The sequence below is a fragment of the Perissodus microlepis genome, chromosome 8, assembly GCF_051167445.1.
Source record: "Perissodus microlepis isolate ML-2025 ecotype Zambia chromosome 8, ASM5116744v1, whole genome shotgun sequence".
Classification (NCBI taxonomy): domain Eukaryota; kingdom Metazoa; phylum Chordata; class Actinopteri; order Cichliformes; family Cichlidae; genus Perissodus; species Perissodus microlepis.
In genome coordinates this window covers 10144717-10166397 of record NC_140468.1, presented here as the reverse complement: position 1 = coordinate 10166397, position 21681 = coordinate 10144717, and the positions used below count along the sequence as shown (strand labels likewise).

Here is a 21681-nt window from a genome sequence, read left to right as displayed (position 1 = left end):
GGTATACATAATAAAGTGGCCACTTATGACCAAATGCCGAAAGGCAAAATCGAGTAACCTGAGATTAGACTCCGACCGAAGGCTCTTTGCTACATGTCTTTCGCCACTCTTTCTATTTCTCCCTACTTTACTGTCTCCTCTTTACTGCACTATATAATAACAAGTGAGTGTCTGACGAGTGTATAAGGTACTGCATATTTGGCAGCAAGAATGTTTTTAAGAAAAGCTGTCGTAACGTGCACTGAAGCTTTTTAGGCAGGACCAGACGACTCAAAGGAAAACTGAAATTTCCATCTGCAGTCATTAATATTTGTGGCACTCTTCTGTTCAGGAACCTGAATGCTTTTCCATGCATATACATGAAAAGCCAGGGGTGGCGAGAGGAGCAACAAAACCTCAACACAGATGAGCGCAGGCACTCAGGGAAACAGGGATGATAAGTCAGATGCAGAAAATATACAATGAAGTGGTGTGGAGTTGGGTTGCACAGAGGCTTGCAGATGCACGACAGCCAACAATGAGGTTAAATATTATTTTTTTGATCTCATTAAAGGGTTCTTTACCTACATTTGACATAATAGGATAGGAAAAAGAAAATACACATTCACAGAAGGAAGAGGACTGCACAGTTTTTCACAGTGCATCACTACACTTATTCTTCTCTTGCATTAAAGTCTCAGCTCATAGAACACCAGTCATTTATAACTTATCAAGACGTATGCTCTGTTCTGGAAGTTGTTACACAGTAGAAAAACACACATAACTCCACCCAGCTGAGACCTCCTACATCCTCATACTCCCATGAGCTTTTCACACGCCCCCAGCATTCACTACTGCATGACAGAAAACACCAAAACACCTCACATTTCTCTCTAACTGACCTGGCGCTGAACCCCCGAACGGACAGACAGGCAAAAGCGTTCATATCAAATGTGAAGCGTGGACCAGAGACAATATCAGAGTAAAAGACACAAAAAGAAGACAAACTAGAAAAGTAAAACCACTCTGTGGACCCAGGCAGACTGAAGTGATGTTGGTAATGACAATAATGATGCTGCTGATCGTTACGATAAAGACGGCAGCAGCCTCGGCGCGCGGCTCTGAAATGGACATTAGACCTGGATTTCATCCCAGTTTGGCCAAACAAACCTCGTGCCCGTCTTGCCAGGTCATGTTTGGAGTCACGGCGTTTCCCTCCAACATCTCCAGCGCCCAGTGCCTGTGAGTACACACAAACACACAAGCACACAGAGACTCACACACAAAAGGATCCACTGGTTGTGGATCCAGATGTTTACTTTTTTTGCCATCATTGTTAGATTATATTAAACTACCATGCCTAATCATCATCAATGTAACATTATAATACAGCGCTGTGCGGAATGAAACTTTACTGTATGATACTGTCAGCTGTTTGTTATTTTTCTTTGTGTTTCATCCTCATTTTAAAGAAGCAGACTATTCATTTAAATGAATTAAATTAATGTGATGTAATATTTAAAGTGTAACACTGCTAGAGTGGTGAAAAATTCATATAAATCCCCTGAAAAATAGAAAAGCCCATAGAAAGCCTTCAATGGAGTGTCACACATGTTAATAGATTTTATTCCCCATTCTGTTTACTGTTTTTAAGGAGATGTATGTACCAGTTTTCCTCAGATTACATTATTCCCCTTCCCCTCTAAATGAAGTCTACCTGTCACCTGATCACCATTCTTTTCTGGTAATTGTTTGCAGGCAGTATTTGATAGCATGCTTACACTTTTCTTTCTTTGAGACTCACAAGAGCTAGAAAAACTAAGGAATAGTCAAGTCCAAACCAGCAGAGCCAAAAAGATACCTTTCTGCCTTTATCATGGACTAAGCTTTACTAAATACATGATCCCAGATATTCAATAATGCAGCTTAAAAGTTTTTCATTCCTTTTTGAGTACCCGCATCTCTCACACTCCACACATTAAGTTTAAAATAGACCCAGTGATGTAATTCGAGTTTTTTTCTTTCTGTAGCTTGAAAGTTTGCTTTCAAGAAAGCCTGAAACTTTAAACCTGAACAACCACAAAGTACATAAATTATAGCTTCTGCTGTTTTGTAGTCTGAGCAGATTTCCTTATGTGGAGCAACTTTAATTTGTATAATTGGCGACATCCCTCAAACTGACATGCGAGTGGAGCAGCAAATGTGTCTATAAATCCCACCACCCATTCACCATATTAAAGCTATACAGTAGCTATGAAATGTTTACAAATTTGAATCCCATCCGTGAACGTGCATAATCATCCGGACGTTCCTGTCTAATCCTAGCTCATCTGCCTGGACGAGTGGTTCAGTTTTGCTCTCAACTTGACTCGGTTGGTTTCATTAAACATTTAGTGATTCGGGGAAATGCATGCAAAGCTTTTCTGCTCATCCTCGGCACCTTGCAGCTCAGCAGCAGCTACTTACTATTGTTGGCCACTGAGCAGGTAGACACAGGTTAAAGACCCCCCGCGGAGTTTTCTTGTAAACAAACAAAATGAAGGGGTTAAAAGTCAGAGCTTCCCACCAGGACAGTCTGGGTTATGAGCTTGCAGTCTTTTTCTTTTTCTTAAGCTACTTTGTATGTTACTGTTATCAATCAGCAGAATACAGCATGAAACTGGTCGAAGGATTGCGCATTGTCTGCACCATAACACGATGATTGCCTTAGCTGCTGCCCAGTTATGATAAAGTCCTGTTTGTACATTTTTTTTAATACAGATTAAGCAATCAAGACATTCATTCATGATTTTGGTACCAGGAAAATGAGCAAAGTTCCCATCTTTAGTGTAGAGAAATCCAAGCCTCAGGTAAAGTTAGGGCTGTGCGATATGACCAAAATCTCATATCCCGATATAGGAATTCTATCGTCTGATAACGATATAAATCACAAAAATGTAACATTTTCTGTAAATTCTGTGAATCTCGGGCAGCTTGACTTGCGGGAAGTGTTTCCAGCTGCTCGTCATGTAGCTGCAATCGAGTGTTTTAACCGATGCATGAAACGATACATTTTTAGACATAAGTTGTAAAGGCCGCCGTTTTCTTTGTGAGTATTTATTACACGGCGTGCTGCGGGGAAAAGCCTGTTCTAACGTTTGAGTCTAAGGTTTATTTTTTAGCACCTGGCGGCTCTTTTTTAATTCTCATCCGTAAATAATCTGCTCTTTCACGTGATTCAGTTTATTTTGAAAAGTCTCAACAGGATCTTGAGCTTTATTGTGAAAGGTTTATGTGGAACATAAACAAGCGGACACGCGATGCTGTTACCGTCGTTGTTGCTAACCACAACACATAAAAACAGGCACTTGTCCCTGTGGTTATATAAAATATAAGAGAAAGAGAGAGCTTTAAGAAATTAATATAGCCACTACAGTGACCATCAAAACGATGAAAAAATATTGCCGTAAACAGTTTATTTTGCGACACCACGAAACAAAACAATGTTTTTATATCATCATCCGACATATATCGTGAACAGCCCTAGGTAAAGTTATTTCTACTTTCATGGTGTCACTTTAACCTGTAGTGCTTGTTTAAAGGTGACATGATTGATTTAGGTGTCTAGTGCAGATCTGAGGGTGATCGCCACTCATAGTAAACAGAGACCTTTTGCTTTGGCTGCCTAAACATTTGCAAAGAATCTCAAGGCCTTCCAGAGAAAGAAACAGGGTGAGGTGAAGATTAGAATCACCCTAAGCATTTATGCAAACTTCTATCGAAACGTACACACGAGCAGTTTCGCCTTACACAATCTATCTTACCAAAAAAACAGAACAAAAAAACATAGCCTATGAGTAAATACAGCTGACACACACTCAAGACAAGGACACACTTGTGGCAGAAGAAGCAAACATCCCTAGAGATGCGCTGCGATCTCCCAGGAGGCGATGCGTGTGTTCTCTTCTGCTCTATATTTTGCTCGAAGGTCAAGGCTCGGGAACAGTGGGGATATTTACAAGTATGCAGTAAGTATGCTGCAAGTCGGCAAGACCACATGCACAGAGCTTGGGAACTCGTGTAGACTTTCTTCACGTATATTTTGTTTCACGCATGAAAAGAAAAAAAAAATCTCATCGTGACTGAGTAACTGACCTTCTTCAGTGGTCAGTGTGCACACAAAGCCCCTGCGAGCCTTGTGATCAGTGTGAAGTGCTGAAACCTGATGTGAGTGGCTGTTTCTGCATCAACAGGGAAGTTAAGCAGACGCAGATCAGAGAGATTCAGCAGGGCGCCCTCTCCAGCCTCCAGCACCTAATGGAACTGTAAGTGTGCGCCTGGCGATTATGTTTGTTCTTCGATGCGGAGCATAATGTGCTGAGGAGGTCAAAACACACGAGATATGGATCATCCAAACAGACGGGGAATAATTCAGTGGCATTCCTGGTAACACAGCCAGGAATGCCACTGTATTCATTCAATAAAACAATTGATCCCCATGGGGGATCAATTTTTTTTATTGAATGAATAAAATCATCTTGGTCCACATTCATATTTAACAAGAGCTGGAGTTATAAATATTGATTTTGTACTCATGTGACAATTTGTACACGGTGCCAATTAGGTTATCGCCTTGCTTTCTACATAAATATATTTCTACAATAAACTTTTATAATTAGCAAACAGTGATTTCAAATTAAATTGTTCTTTTTTTCTGCTGCTATGAATCATTTTAATTAGTAGTGATTAAAATATTGATCAAGCAAGGATCAGTTGTTCAGCTTCAAAAGTGAAAATAGTTGCAGGTGCTGACTCTTACATGTTAAAGTGTAAAAGGAAGCAATCACAGGCTAAAAAATAGGCAAATGTTTGATAATAGATTGAACTTGTGATTTTCATGATTCATCTGCAGTGTTTATTTAAGAGACTTATTGATTTTAAAACCATAGGAATTGCAAATAGAAACTGTGTTTTGCACATATATTTAACCAGGGTGTGTCCTACACCCAAAGTTTGTTTTTATTTTTTAACAACTTTACAGGAAAAATCCGAGGATTCTGTCTGATTTGAGACATTGATTACAAAAAAACCTTCCTATAATAACTTTTATATTCTTTACTTTTTCTTTTACTCGTCATTACTGCCAACTACAGGACCATATCTGAGAACGATATGCTGGAGAGTATCGGTGCTTTTGCCTTTTCTGGCCTCCCTCAGCTCACCAAAATGTGAGTATACTGATTACTAAAAGCCGCTGACTGCATAAAGCAGATTTTATCCTACCGGTACACGTTTGTGTTTAGTCTTTGTAATGGAACATGAAGAGCTCCGGCCTCTGAGGAAGATCACCCAAATAGTTGAGAAGTTAAGCATCCGAGGGGTGGCGGAGACAAAAAAAGACTCCAAAGAATGAGTGTGAATGAATAATAGACCACATGATTTTTTTAAATATATTTCATATTCGTGTGTTTCCCTCAGTTTAATATCTAAAAATGCTGCTCTGAGGAATATCGGGGCTTTTGCTTTCTCCGACCTCCCTGAACTCAGTGAAATGTAAGTATAACTGGCAGGATAATGGCACCTGTGAAACCCCGTAATTGCAAACCAGTCATTTATATTAATGAGAATCTGACTGAAATGCGTTTCTTTCAGAATCATAACAAAGTCAAAACACCTGAGTTCCATCCACCCCGATGCATTCAGGAACATGGCAAGACTGCGGTTCTTGTGAGTACTCAGTGAGAGTTCAGATTTCTACCACAGTTTGTCTCACAAAACTGATTGTGAGTCCAAAATAGGTCACGGGTGACAGCCCTACTTCTGATGGCCCGCATGATCAAAGACATTATTTTTTAATGAGCTTGGCTCCCCGGTGTCACCCTTCATCCCCAACATGGGGGAAAAAAAAGTATTTTTTTCCACAAAATGACTTAAAGGCCATTTCATGACTGCTACTTTAATTTGTTGCAAACAAAAAAAGTATTATTTTATGTCTTTTGAAACAATCTCAAAGTAGCAGTTTATAAAGAACACTGCAGCGCTCAAATCCCTTACAGACATTCTTAACTGTTAGTGTTTGTCTCAATTTGTGAAAACCGGGTCACATAAACAGAAATCTGTGACGGAAAAAAATAAAGCGATTGCTTTTTTAAAGAGGGCCACCTTAGCGCAAGTTTAGTTTGTTTTCATATAGTTTACTTGGGGGTCGTGGGGATGTTATTATGCTTGTTTACGGCTCCATATTGTTATTCCAGCTTTGCAAAATTTGTAGTTCAAAATACTCCTTATTCATCTTATGCTGGGCCTTTATGCAGCCCATGGAAATAATCCATTTCATCTTCTATGAGCAGGTGGGTGAGGCTCTAGACCAGGGGTCCCCAATCCCAGTCCACGAGGGCCGGTGTCCCTGCAGGTTTTAGATGTGTCCTTGATCCATCACAGCTGATTTAAATGGATAAATTACCTCCTCAACATGTCTTGAAGTTCTTCAGAGGCCTGGTAATGAACTAATCATGTGATTCAGGTGTGTTGACCCAGGGTGAGATCTAAAACCTGCAGGGACACTGGCCCTCATGGACTGGGATTGGGGACCCCTGCTTTAGACATAGAGCCAGACCTGTGTAAGAGGATCATAATAGGAATTCCGGCCCTCTTTAACATCACACAGAGCCAAAAGTAGAAAAAAACTGTCGGAGCAGCCTGAGGCCTGAGCTTTTGGCTCACAGGTATTACTTGACTATATGAAAGTAATTCTTGCCTCACAGCAAGAAGGTCCTGGGATTGAAATTGTACACCGGTTGATGGGTGATTTTAAAAGATTTTAAATTGGCTGTATTGGCGCCTACACCTGATTTAGAATATTTTAAATGGCTGATCCTGTTTCCTGATCCACTAAAGTAAACACGAGAAATCAAATCAGAAGTCACTGACTGACAATCAAAGACTAAGACCAAGGAAACACTACATATACATACACACACACAGATAGGGGTAACAGCTGGTTTCCAGTTGGTTATGAAACAGATGAAAACAATCCGACAGTCTGATGACGGAATGGCAAACAATCACAAAAAGAGGTAAAAGTAGGAAGTAAAACGAAACATAAAACAGGACGTAAACAAGAGACAATTAGACATGAGGGCTACGACTAAACGTGATAACAGCAACAGGAGAACACAGAAAGCAGGAGAAACTACACGCAGAAAGAAACATAATAAAACCCACAAATATAGCAGGGACCGAAACACAACAAATGGCCTACATTACAACAACACGTTGGACCTCATTGGTAAACGGTGCCTATGCACCAATCTGTGCATAAACCATGAATATGAATATTTCATGCACAAATCTGTGATTCATCGTAGCCCGAACCCTTACCTTTAATCCAGGAGTTCTCAAACTTTAAAGGGTCTTCATAATGTTGACATCCAATTAGCTGGTTCAGACTTAAAATCACTTATCAACATGGAGTGACTCAGAGATATATTTAGTATAATTAGCTACCTGGCTGGCTAATAAGCCAGGCTACTCAGCAGTTGTAGCTCAGCGCACCCTGAGAGGAGCAAATGTTTTCATGACAGACTGATGTGAAGTGTCGCAATTATATCAGAGTTTCTGCAGACTGAGTGAAAATGTGGGAGGAAGCAATGGATACGTTACACTTTTGTTATTAGTAGAAAGTTTCTCCATTAGTATACATGTCGCTTTCAAGGAGCCTTTATTGTAATTCTTTAAAGTTGTCTTGAGCAAAAGTTCTCCAGGCTTTCTGAAGTTTTTCTTTAGACACTGTTTGCTTTTTTTAGTCATTTTTATTCCACCTGACCATTTTCAGAGGAATGGGTTTTTGTTTTGTTTTTTTGTTTGCTTGTTTTGTAAGTCACGTAATGCTAAAATATGAATCATAAGCATGAAAAATTCACCTAACTTGGGGGATAAACTAGAGTTGTATTTTTAGGCAATTTGTTACTAGTTGCCACAAAAACACATAATTTGTCCCCATTTTTATTACTGAATTTTTTAAAAATGCCAAAGATAGCACACAGAGCAATGAACATAAAATGGCATTTTTGCACCAACGATTCCCAAGAATTGTCTTTAAGTTATGTTAGGATGGCAGACACATCAGACATCAGCATGTGTTTGTTATTTTTTAATCTAATTTATTACAATGGATGAGACAGTGTATGCGAGTTTATCACTGCTACTCCCTGCTTAGTGTCTGCTTTTCAGAAGTTACAATTTAGTAACATGTTCTGGTTAAACCTTTACTTTTACATCACAGGACTATCTCCAACACCGGGCTCAGGATTTTTCCAGACTTCTCCAAGATCCATTCCACTGCCTGCTTTCTGCTGTAGGTCTCAGTACAATTACAAAAAACGATCTCATATACACGCCTCCACATGTGAATTTATAGGCTATTATATGCATACAGAATTAAATACTCCCATAAGAAATCACACCACTAATCATATATTACTGCAGTCAGAATTCAGCAGTTCTTACCAAACAGACTATCAGGAACACACACCATCTGTCCCTAGCCGTCATCCTTTAAAAATCCATATTCAAACTGTCACCCATCTGACATCTGTCATCTTCAAAAAGACAGTGGATTAGACAGGCACTGCTGAAGGCTTCCTAATGTTTTACACCTTCTGCTGTTTTGGGGGGTTTTTCCACTAAAAAATGTATTTCTACCACTTACTTAGCAATAGTGGTCATTTATCTTAAAGTTTTTGTTCTTTGTACTGCTTAGGGATCTTCAGGACAACAGCCACATAAAGAGAGTCCCTGCCAATGCCTTCAGAGGCCTCTGCACTCAAACCATCGCAGAGATGTAAGCGATTCATCTTTCTTTTTTAGAAACACATCACCCTCACAGATCCGAGTGGGCAGTACATGCACAGTGATGAATGTTCCACGAAATGCTCTTTGGCCTCTTCACTGAGTTTCTCCTTTTTTCTATGTTTCATACTCATGCTTTTATTGCCTTTTATAAATTTTTGTGCTTTCCTTTTCAGCTGCAGATCATTAATCTAACAAAAAATTACATTTTTTTGCTTTTTGCATATGTCACAGATTGTTTTCTTTGGAAAAAAATGAAAGCATAAGTGTAATTTTGAGGTAGCGTTAATTAATTACCTCTATTTAAGGCTTCTTGATGCTTTCACTCAATCATTTTCATCTGTAAAAAAAACTGCTGCTAGTTTAAAAATTAAGATTTTAAATCAACCCACATACTTCCCTACTAGATGTAATAACATAATGTCTTATTACCAACTAAACATGCAGTTTCAAGCCATTTGGCCTCTGAACACTTACAATGAAAGCTTTGCCTGATTAATATAAATAGGTACCAAAACATTTTTTTTGTCTTATCTCTCCACTATCAATGATTGACCACTCAGAGTTATTTTATGACACTTTACAGGGAATCAATCCTTATGATGGGAAACACTAGACTAAGTAAATACATTAGAAGAGTTCAAACCCCACTTCAGTAAAACAATGTAATAATTTATTTATATAACAATCACAGGGGACCTCCTATGTTTTAGCTAAGTAAGACTTACCTCAACTTTTGTGTGTTTTAACATCGTGTTATTGAGACAACAAGGTGTGAGCAAAAATTAGATATCAGTAATGTTTCTGTAAAAATTAATGACAGTAACTGCAGCTTATACTACTGGTACTGTTAGTACTCCAGTCCATCTTCTCATTATTTACCTCTACTTCATTTTTGCCGAATAGCACAACTTTTTAATAGTGCTGAATACACAGACATGATGTGTAGGGCAAAGCTTAGGCACCAAAAGTGATTGGTTAGACTTTGGAAAACTAATGATCTCAGTTAAAACACATTCTTTTATAGTGTATAGCTACATGCTAGCTGTTTTGACATTTACCATCAATTCAGTTCAATTCTATTTATACAATGCAAAATCACAAGGTAAGGTAGAGCTTACAATAGTAGATCAGAAAACCTACATGCACTTCTTCACATCACCACTAAACGTCTCCTGTATGATATCTGTTCCTCTGTTTCCACTGACTACAATGAATGAAAAAATATGTCATGAGCCTGCAAATGCTGCACTGCAGTATATGTAGTCATGCAAAAAAAAGACTCAGACCCTGCAAGGCTCAGAGAAACTGCAAAGAACCAAGCACTACAGGCTATAGGTTTTATCGTGTTCAGTGTTAAAACACTACAAATGTTAAACAGACTGAACAGGTGTGGCTTAAAAGCTTCTTTTCTTAAAAAAAGAACATAGCAACAATGCATCTGAACAAACGACAGAACCTCTGGAACACTGTGGTTTGGACACACAATATCAAAGTGGTCCTAGGTGTTCAGGATTTTTAGCCATAAGCTTGGTAAAAACAAACACAGCATATCAGCACAAAAACTTCACTGTAGCTATTAGACAGTTTGGTGGAGAGGTGATGATTTGAGCTTGTTAGAACCTGAGCACCTTGTAGTCACTGAGACAACCATGAATTCCACTATATACCAAAGTATTCTAGAGTCAAATGTGAGGCCATTTGTCCTGCAGCTAATGCTTGGCAGAGCAGCAAATCTGCAACCGATTGGATGAAAAAGGAAAAGAATTAATGTACTGCAACAGCCCAGTCAAATTCGCAGACCTCATCCTGATTGAAATGTAGTGGTGGAGCCTTACAAGAGCTGTGCATAACAGAATGCCCACAAACCTCAATGAAATAGAGCAATGTTGTACAGAAGAGTGAGCCAAAGGTTCTCCACAATGATGTAAGAGACCGATAAAGTCATACAGAAACAACTTACCAAAGTTATGCTACTCAAGGTGATTCTACAAGCCACCAAATTCTGGGGAGTTTAGTTTTAGTGTTTAGTTTTTAACAGGACTTCAGAGAGTCCTACGAAAACTTTGTTAGCAGTCATTTGGTAGGTACAGATCTAAAATTTGAGTTAGCATTAGTTCAACCATGACAGGTTCCAGTAGTGAAGATGCAGCTTAATTGCTAATGAATTATTGATATCAATCCCGTATTACTGAAGCCAGTGAGACCTTTTTGATTTTAAAAACTTTTGTTGACAGCACTACTTTTACTTGTAGCAGTAGTTTAGCTGTTTGTTTAATGTGCCTAGATCACCAGGAGCTTTAGCCAGCAATAGGTTAGCTTAAAAGTTAGCTTAACATAGGAGACAGCAGTAGAGCCACATTTCTGTATAATTTACTGTATAACTTAATTTATAATTTATCTACTAATAAAAATTGTATTTGTTCAGCTCTTGTGGTTTTACAGGGATGATATGTCTGACTATTTCTTGGCTTTAAGTAGCTTATCAGGCAGTCAGGAAGTTACTCTACCTATCCAACAAATAGTCTGGCACATAACCTCGTGTAAAACTGTTTTGATTTGGGGTTTTTTGTTTTTACACTTTCAAAAAAACAATATAATGTGTTAACTAATGAGTCTTACGGGAGGGAGTAGGTGGATTTTTTAAACCTTTGAATTGTGCCAGGCTAGTTATCATTATTATTATTTCCTTCCAGGCTTTGTACTAAGCTGATTCAGAAGGGGTGGTACCAGTTGAAGGAAATAAATGTCAAATTTGCTTTTACATGTTTTATATGTAAGCATGTATCACTAAATGCCACTCACTCATCATTCCTACAGCAATAAATGCACTCTGCAGTCCCAATTACCTCTTATGAACTCTGATAACTGGGAATCAAACTGCATAGTCTTCAGCTTATGAAGAGCAAAAAGTCTACTTTAAATTCTGTGTCTGATAAATAAATATTCGTTCAAATTCAAAGCTTCAGGGTCATCATTGGTAGGCTGTGACTCTCTGCACCCAGACTTCAAAGCGAGTTTATTATTCTGTGACTGCGCGGTAAAAAATCGAACAAAACCATCTTTGTTTGTGCAGCTTTTATCTACAGAACTCGATGTTCTCCAATTCAGTCAGCAGTGCCGGGCTAGTTGTTATTATTATCTTTTTTTCCTACCAGACTTTGTGCTATAGTAATCCAGAAGGCTGCTGGCTGTAAATTAATAGAGATGGATAAAAGGATGCAATCAACACTCAGCAAGAAGAAGCTGGATTTTTTTTCCATAAATGCAGGATCCTTCCAACAAAACATTTTGATGGCAGCGTCTGAGATCCATACTGTTAAATACAGAAGAAAAGTAGGAAGCAGAAGAGGCAGTAGAAGGCGACACAATCATATCAACGCTTTACTCAGTGTTGCACTAAAACTCTTTGTATTTGTACAGCTTTACTCACTGAGAACAAAAGAAGTGCAAACACTAAAATTGGCATTGATAGCTAAGTAAGTTTACAGTTGGAAATGTTCTGTGTTGGAGCCACATGACTGTAATTTGGCTTCCCTTTCTAATGACAGACGGCTCACCAGAAATGGCATCAAGGAGGTGGCAAGTGACGCCTTCAACGGAACAAAGATGCACAGATTGTGAGTCACAGGCAGAGACACAATTACAAACAGAAGATTAAAAAAAAACAAAAAAAAACATACACATTTAACTCCACTCTCTCTTTCTCCCTTGCTCTCAGGTTCCTAAGAGGCAACCGACAGCTTACTCACATCAGTCCCAGTGCGTTTGTGGGTTCCAGTGAGTTGGTGGTACTGTAAGCATGACATTCAACAGTAACTCATGCCTAAATGATTCACCCTGCTCATCATTCCTTATTAAAGTCAGAATGTTGGAGAAAGCAGGGGGTGGGGGATGATATCTGCACGGACTTGGAAAATCTTTACAGATCTAAGGTTAAAAATAGTTTAGGGTCAGATGAACCCGATGGACTCTACCTGGAAATAGAGATTTCTGTTTATTCCCCTAACAAAGAGACATGTCTACTGAAGTAAGAATCAGACAAATTATTTGTTATTCTTTTGGACTGTCATCACTGTGATGTTTTTTTTTCCTTCACTCCCTGGCAGTCACTTGGCAATCAAACAGTAGCTTCTCTTCAGCTTCTTTCTTTTTTTTATTCAGCTGGCACTTCTCTTAAATCCAAGTGCATTTCATGAAAATTTATATTTTATGAACTGATCAAATGTCTATTACAGACAGCACACTAAGGGGAAGAGAAGAATCTGTTAAAAAGGCAGTTCACCCCTAAATTAAATTAATGCATTTTTCCTCTGGGCTGTGGTGACATTTATCCATCTAGATTGTTTTGGTGTGGGTTTCCCAGCTTTGGAGATATTAGCTGTAGAACTGTTTGCCTTAACTTACATGTGACAGAAATGAAAGACACTTGCCTTGCGGTGCTTAAACCATAAAAAATATTATAGTACTGTGCAGAAATCTTATATTTTAGAGTGAAAATTGTAAATGGATGCAGCGATTCTTTAAAACAGCGTAGAACGCAAGTGAGAGAGAGTTTGTCTGCTGTAGATAGTTTTAGGGGCTGCTACTTCTTCTTTTCTCCTCCACTTGTCCAGTTTCCCTCATTTTTCAACACATTGAACACGATAACATGGTTTGCCAAGCTTTTGGCTAACAGCTCTTAGGGAATCACCTTGGCTAAAAAAAATTTATTTTATGCCTGTCAAACTGCGGTATTATTTTAGTATTTCTGGTATATTCTGTTGAAGAAATTGGAACAAATGATGTGTTTCTGTGACAGGCTGCTTGTAACAAAGTGCCTAAAGATATAATTTAGAACTGGTTCTTTGCTGAGATTTTTGTTATGTATAGACACGGCACTGGTTCATCACTTGAGTTAGGTGCCATTTTTATGCTTGAATGATTCATAGCTGAGTGTTCAGTAGTTGAACAAAAAAAAAAACAACTTTCCTTGTGAAAATGGTAAGTTTCGAGGATCGGACTGAAACTGAGTGAAAAAGCAGCCAATGTCCAAAGAAAGACTGAAAGTCCTTCTGAAAGCCTGGAAATTTATTGCTGAAGACCACTCTTTAAAAATTTTAAGACACCAGGAGACGAAATCGTAAATGCAGTGGCACGAGTTAAAATTCAACTGTTTTCTCCTACTCTCTCTCCTAGCTTTGGTGTCCAATAAAGCCCAAAAAAAAGCTTAAAAAATACCAAGAAAAAATGTCTCTTTCCCAAAACATGGCCAGGTTACTCAACAACAAAAACATATTTACAAAGCTTCCTGTGAGCAGGAGGAACTGTTTGCTTTCTGCTGCTTCCATTACAGCTCAATCGTGAATGGAGGCCATTAAGGTTTATCATTATGTCTTATAATGTGAACATGCCCCTCATTACAGGGAAATCCCATCTTCCACCAGGTGATAAGGACTTTATGTAAGTTCCCCAAAGAAGGTCTACTCTCTTATGTTATCTGTCTTATTTCTTCTTGGTTTTCTGTGCCAGGACCTACTCTTTAAAGTCCTTGTGATATGTTAATTTCCCTTTCAGGCCATGTCAACCTTGCATAGGTTATCTAGGGCATTTTATCCATCTCCTCCACCACCAACCTTTGAACTCTTGGGGGGCAGTCACTATTTTCTATGTTCATCAGTTGAGCTCTGGTTTTTGAGATGTGGTCTTTGAGTAGAGTAGAAAGAAAACAAGGTTTGTTGAGTTTTTTAAATTTTGTTTGTAGACAATTTAACTACCTCAAAGAAAGACTCTATTACGTCCGAGAAATGACAGAAATTTTGACCAGAAATGTCTTCAAAACCACGCAGCTCACACCAAAAGAATTACATCAATAAATACCACTAGAGCCCAGAGGAAAAGTATGTCTGTTTGCTTTGTGGGGGTGAACTGTCCATTTAAGCATGATATTGATTCCGGAAATAACATTTTAACTCACTTTTTTTCTCCGCTTGCTTCTGCAGAGACGTCTCCGAAACAGCCCTCGCCTCTTTGCCAGACTCGATCCTTGGAGGCCTCAAGAGGCTGATCGCCGAGTCAGCCTTCAACCTGAAAGAACTTCCTCCTCTTCAGCTCTTTACCAAACTGCGCCAGGCAAAGCTGACATACCCATCACACTGCTGCGCCTTCCTGAACATACACCGAAACAGGTACACGTGCTCTGCCAGTCAAAAGACACCTGAAGATGTTTTTATGGAAATTGTATGAGATTTGGGGGAAGTTGCTTCTTCACTTTGTTGCAAAGAGTTACCTGGTAGGATTGAAACCACTCTTACTGTTTATTAAATGTGGCACTACAGTGTGAACTGTCTGTGAAGCTTATATTCAGTCGCTTCAATCCAGTGGCTCTCTCACTGTGGGGTATAAAGACTCTACAAAAAGGCTGGGAAAAAAACTATGAAGTGAAACTAAATTTAATTTGATTTTCTTTTGTAAGCGAAAATATAACAAACAAGATTTTTGATGCTGTTTTGGATCCTAAATAATAATGTGGGCGGTTAGGCGTGAAGCATTTTTGCCTTTTGAAGTGAGGCATGCCAGGAAAATGTTGGGAGACACTGGGATGAGCCCTTACATGGACGTACACAAATGTGTGGGTTGGTTTGTTTTATGGTCTTTTCAATATCCTATTTGTCCATTTCTGGTTAAATGCCACTGAGTCAACAGCTCAAGCAGTTGCTGAAACAAAACTCGTTTACTTTGTTCACTCCCTGTGTTGTCCACTTTGTGTGTATTGTTGTGTACTAGATCGGGATGGCACTCACTGTGTGACAACCCCGAGGCTAAAAATAACCTGCACTTCTTCAGGGAACACTGCTCCAACTCCACCTCCGTCACCTGCAGCCCGGCCCCTGATGACTTCAACCCCTGTGAAGATATAATGTCTGCTGCCCCCTTACGCATCCTCATCTGGATCATCTCTGTCCTCGCCCTGCTGGGCAACGCAGTAGTTCTCCTTGTATTGTTAGGTATGTTATGTCATTAAAAAGTATTTGGATATTTATATCTGGAACACCTAAATAAATATTTCTCCAGCTCCATCACTGGAACTGACAGATCTTCAGGCCTTTCTGGTTTAAAGTAAACCCAGGAAAACTTTTTAATACATTGTTTACGTTCTCAGTTAATCTATTTTATCAGAGACCATTTCTTGAAACCTGACCAAGGACTTTTTCCCCTAAACTTAACCAAAATGTATGAAAGCGTGTTTCTGCCACTTTATTTGGCTATAATTTAACATTTTTGGTTATTAACTCCATTTTCTGAGTTAGGTATCTCAAATGTTTGACTTACTCAGAAGTTTTAGTTAGTAAGTCAAAACCTTGAGATGCGTAATTTAAATATTTGAGACAATAGCCTTAAATTTTGAGATATTTTGAATTTGGGTGCTGTTAGCAGAGAAGGCAGGAGGAACCTAAGCTGTGGCTTTGCTGCTCTGATCAGTCTGCAGTTACACATATCTGTGTGAAATACGCTCGGATGCCCTGTGGGTTCTGAAACCTTTCCTTTCATGTGCAGCACAGGTTTTGGGGAAACTGTAGCCATTCTGAGGGATTAGACACATGGACTAGCCATCCTTTGCCATGGGCCTCGAAAAGCCTCAGGCGCACCTCACAGGACATGCAGTTTCAGAAATGCTCTAACCCAGCTGTTTAGCCATCACAGTTTACTCCAAATTGTCTGGAAACTTCCTTTCACTTGCCCACATTTCACGTTTCCAAAGCAGCGAAATAAAGAAGCGACTGCCCATTTACTGCTTAACATATCCTACAACCCCATTAAAGGTGCTAATGCCATTGCTACCATGTTATTCACCCATTTAATATTTAATGTTATGGCTCATTGGTACTTTGGATCTGCTAAGTGGATTTTATTGCTGATATTTATTTATTTGTCTTCTTTATCTGTGATCAGGCAGCCGCTATAAGCTGACTGTTCCTCGATTCCTCATGTGCCACCTGGCCTTTGCTGACCTCTGCATGGGCATCTACCTGGTAGTCATTGCAACCGTGGATATGCTCACACGTGGACGGTACTACAACTATGCTATAGACTGGCAGATGGGCTTGGGCTGCAATGCTGCAGGCTTCTTCACGGTGTGTATTCATCACATCACATCACATAGTGACAACGCTCATTCAAGCATGTGTTTGAATTGTAAAGTAGCGTGTCTGTGTGTCATTTACAGGTGTTCGCCAGTGAGCTGTCAGTGTTTACCTTAACAGCAATCACCGTGGAGCGCTGGCACACCATCACGCATGCTCTGCGACTTGACCGCAAACTTCGCCTGAGACACGCTTGCATCATCATGACAATAGGCTGGATCTTCTCCTTGCTGGCTGCACTGCTGCCCACAGTTGGGATCAGCAGCTATGGCAAAGTGAGTGTTAAATTTAGCCACTACATGCTGATACAATTACTACAAGGGGGTACTTCACTCCTTTCTTAAACCAACCATCACTCTACTTTTATTGCTCTACTACTTTTACTACTACTCCTAATACTGTAGGTGTCTGCTAATTTAGCCTGCCAGTCCATAGTTTATATTGTTGAATTATGTATCAAGACCCCTGAATACTGGGTTTTTTTTATTTCTTCATGCAGGTGAGCATCTGCCTCCCCATGGATGTTGAGTCCCTGGTCTCCCAGTTCTACGTGGTCTGTCTTCTCCTCCTCAACATCTTGGCGTTCTTCTGTGTGTGCGGCTGCTACCTCAGCATCTACCTCACCTTTCGCAAGCCTTCATCAGCGCCAGCCCACGCCGACACCCGTGTGGCTCAACGCATGGCCGTCCTCATCTTCACAGACTTCATCTGCATGGCTCCGATCTCCTTCTTCGCCATCTCAGCTGCCCTCAAGCTGCCTCTCATCACCGTCTCAGACTCCAAGCTACTGTTGGTGCTATTCTACCCCATCAACTCATGCTCCAACCCCTTCTTATATGCCTTTTTCACCCGTAACTTCAGAAGGGATTTCTTTCTCCTCGCAGCTCGCTTCGGGCTGTTTAAGACTCGAGCGCAGATTTACCGGACAGAGAGTTCCTCGTGTCAGCAGCCACCGTGGACCTCTCCAAAGAATAGCCGTGTTATCTTGTATTCCTTGGCCAATACGCTAAGTCTAGATGGAAAACAAGAGTGCTGACTTTTACCCACATTTACAGGTATGGACTTTTCACCTTGATTGCATATTATATCGATACAAACAGGCTGCTAATTCCTTAAAATGATGCCTCAGATCATGAATTTTGATCACTACCTGGAAAAATTTTTCTGTCTACTTAGACCAGAAAGATCTAAGAAAAAACACAAAAGGCAACCAAGTGAAAGGCAAAAGAGCTGAGAACTCATTTTTGACAATTTGACCCAGGAGTCTGCAACACAGTGATTGTTAAAATAAACAATGCTCTTGCTCTTGCTTCTGTTTGTGCTCCTAATCTGATTCTGTGTTTATTGGGCTTGAGCCAGTGAAGGCTTCCACTGAAGACTGCTCTTCGGTTAATAAATAGCATCCAGAGACCCAGCTCTCAACAGAAGTGATGATCCTCCATATAAAGATGTGGGTCAGTTCAACAAAGAAGTTGATGCTTGTCTCTGTGCAAGTTTGAGATCTCTGTTAGGGATGTACATGTACAAGTGGTCAAGATTGGACTTCCAGGCCATGAGACCAGAGGTGTACAAGTCACAAAAAGCTTTTTATAAAATTATATTTATTTGTCGCCACAATCTGAGCAGTTCAGACCCAAGAGAAAGCATGCATACCTACCATGTTCCCACCTCTCTTTTAAGGTTACACATAAATCACCATGTTTCAATCATAATAGTATCAGCTGACTATTCAGCACAAAGTAGACACGGTGTTCAGTGGCGTGTCTAAACTTGGTTACCTGAGCTATGCACTGCAGCAATCCATGCAAACATGACCACAAAAGAACTAATTATACACTCACTGGCCACTTTATTAGGTATACTTGTTTGGCTGCTTGGTAATGCAAATACTTAATGAGCCAATCGCATGGCAGCAGCTCAGTGCATTCAGACACGTAAACTGGGGCATTTTCAAGATTTTTTAAATGTGGTAGCACAGCAGAGACCAAGAATACAGTAGAGGGGGAAATTTAAATATTTGATTTGCAAAAAGATCAGAAAACTGACAGAAATTATTGGGTATGATTTTTGGTGTGCAACCTTGTGTTTTATTACAAGTTTATTGTGTGAAAAGTGGTGGAAAAAAAGTATTTAGACTTAACCTAAGTAAAAGTTGTAATTGCACTTAAACAGCTTAATAGTTCACAAGTTATATAATCAAAATGTATTCAAAGTGCCTAAAGTAACACACTCTTTATATAGAATAGCTATTTTTTTTCTCGTCTCTTTAACGAGGCAGCTGTTGATGAGTTTGATTTCTGATATATTGTTCAATAGGTTCATTTATAAAAAATACAATTAATGCACAAAATAAAAAGAAGCTAAAGCTTTAAAATAAGTATTATGTAGTATGAAATTATAACAATTGTATCCAAAATAAAATGGAATCAAAAGCGGAAAGTAACATAACAAGGAAGCATTTAAATAAAGTACAAGTACAATAAATCTCTGCTTCAGTAAATTACTGGAGTAAATATACTCACTTACATTTCTAATTGTTGATACCAAGCTTTCATCCAATGGTGTTGACCATTGCAAGATTACTAAAGGGGGGGATGCCACTCCAAGCTCCTCCCCCTCTAAACATGCCTCTATGTAAACATAATCAAGACAACCTGCTAAAGTTCAAAATGAGCATCAGAATGGGAAAAGGGTGATTGAAGTGACTTTGATAGTGTCATTGTTTATGGTGCCAGATGGTCCCACATGTCGCCACAATCTGCTGGCCGGACTGCAAACTGATAGGAGAGCAACAGTAACTTTAATAACTTCTGTACAATCAAGGTGTGCAAGTTATGTAAGAAAACTGGGCATTGCTTAGTCTGATAACTCTTGATTTCTATTCTGACATTCTTATAGTAGGTTCAGAGTTTGATGTAACTGAGCAAACTAAGTCACAAAGCTCAGATCATCTAAAACTGATTTCTTGAAAATGAAAAAGAGTTCACCACAGTCACCACATTTCAGTCCAGCAAAGCACCTTTGAGATGTAGTCATATGGGAGATCATCATCACAGATGTGCAGCTGATAAACTTGCAGCACCTGTGTGATTCTATCACATCAATATGGACCACAATCTCTGAGGAATGTTTCCTCCACTCAATTCCAGTTGAATTTCTTTTAAAAATTAAGACAGTGTGAAGACAAAGGGGTGTTCAACCTAGCAAAATGTACCTAATAAAGTAGCTAGTGAGTGTAGTTGGACTAAATCTGGGTCAAACAGCTCTTCTAGATACCCATGGGTTCCTTTTAACTCAAGTGACGTGCCAGATGGGTGGCAGTAAAAGAAGAAAAGAATGGAGGGGGGAGAAAACTAATGACTTCATCTACTATGTAACAAACACCATCCGTCTGGCATCCCAAGATAATCTAACAAACTAAAATGCTCCAGAATGGTTTTTAAGCAGGTTGGATGCTCGAGATTTCAGCATATGCACACTGCAAAAAAACATATTCATTCAACATTCAGTGCAGTGATTGAATGATATTCATTAAGAAGAACACTGCAGGGACCTGCTGATTAACAATCTCCTCATACACCCAGTCTACTGAACCTCTCAATGTCTACAATTTGCCACCAACTCCGTCTATTTTGTAAGCCACACACCTGTAATTATCTTTGAAATGTAATTATGTTTACGTTTTCAAACAAACATCCCATTAAGTGTCACTTTTGAATCTGTTTTTCTGAAGAATATTTCAATGTGCTGTTTTTTTACACTATTTTATAAAGTGTTTTATTATATCCTCTCTGCTTGAATAGATTTTGTATGATGAATGTGAGCGTTCGAAGAGGCGTGACAAACAGAAAAGCTCTCTCTCAGACACACACACATATGCGTGCAATAATTGAGCTGTCTTTATCTAGCAATGCTGTCCTTCAGAGCATCCAAAGCTTTCAAGGACAAAGTGACCCTCCCAACCTCTGCTCTGTGCAGCAAAGTGGGTGGGTGGGCGTAGGAGGAGAGGTACGCAGCTGCTCTTTCTGCTTATTACGGGGGGATGGATATAGCAGCTAGATAAGCTGTGCGCGCACGCACACACACACACACACAGTAGCAACCCACACTCTCAAGGCTGCAGCTGCAAGAAGGAATCCAAGACCATCTCATTGATATGGATACACTGCCTCCTACATGCCAACATTCAAAGTTAGGGTGCAATTATACACTTTCACCACCAGGTGATGCTACTGGGGCTAGATTTCTGGTGCGTTTACCTCCATCTGTGTGCACAAAAGTCCAAATAAAATCACCAGTCTCAATAGATCCTACAAATTTTGCTCGATGTTGTCTTATGACAAAAATAAATAAATAAATCATTTTTTCCTAATTTCCTTTTTTTTTAAATAACTTTTTATTTCTACATAATTTTCATAAAAGATTATATCAAGTCCTGCATGAAGATTAATGCTCATCAGACAGTTACCTGTCCCCTACATACACTGTATGTCTTCTTCATTTTTATATCAAATGATATAGTTTTTCAAGTAAAAGATAAATCATTTTAATGCATTTGCACTCAAATTTATGTGCACTAAAAAAAGTGAGTGTTGCAATACCGAAAGACATGCCGTTATGCTCTCTGACATCTTCTCTAGACAGCACTGGAGACGGTATAACAAAACACCCTCAGTATAAAGCCTTCAAGTTCAAGACTAATCGTTGGCAGATAAACAATGCCCTCTGGTGGTCGCCGTGCATAATAAAT

General features: G+C 39.3%; 1 protein-coding gene across 1 annotated transcript; it reads left to right on the top strand.

Moving 5' to 3' along the window:
• Window positions 1-848: 848 nt before the first annotated feature.
• Window positions 849-20879, top strand: fshr (follicle stimulating hormone receptor). The gene is made up of 14 exons (XM_084937423.1): window positions 849-1221; window positions 4212-4283; window positions 5112-5186; window positions 5437-5511; window positions 5611-5685; window positions 8243-8314; window positions 8720-8800; window positions 12360-12428; window positions 12530-12604; window positions 14790-14975; window positions 15574-15794; window positions 16741-16922; window positions 17015-17206; window positions 17431-20879. Exons 1-14 carry the CDS (start codon window positions 1031-1033, stop codon window positions 17965-17967), a joined length of 2103 nt encoding a protein of 700 aa, XP_084793549.1. The 5' UTR covers window positions 849-1030; the 3' UTR covers window positions 17968-20879.
• The last annotated feature ends 802 nt before the right edge of the window (window positions 20880-21681 follow it).

Bases quoted from the DNA above. Each gene is read 5' to 3' on its own strand.
- fshr (XM_084937423.1), top strand. From the start codon at position 1,031: ATGTTGGTAATGACAATAATGATGCTGCTGATCGTTACGATAAAGACG. The intron at 5,187-5,436 runs GTGAGTATACTG...TGTTTCCCTCAG, and splicing joins CTCCCTCAGCTCACCAAAAT to TTTAATATCTAAAAATGCTG. The intron at 8,315-8,719 runs GTAGGTCTCAGT...TGTACTGCTTAG, and splicing joins TCCACTGCCTGCTTTCTGCT to GGATCTTCAGGACAACAGCC.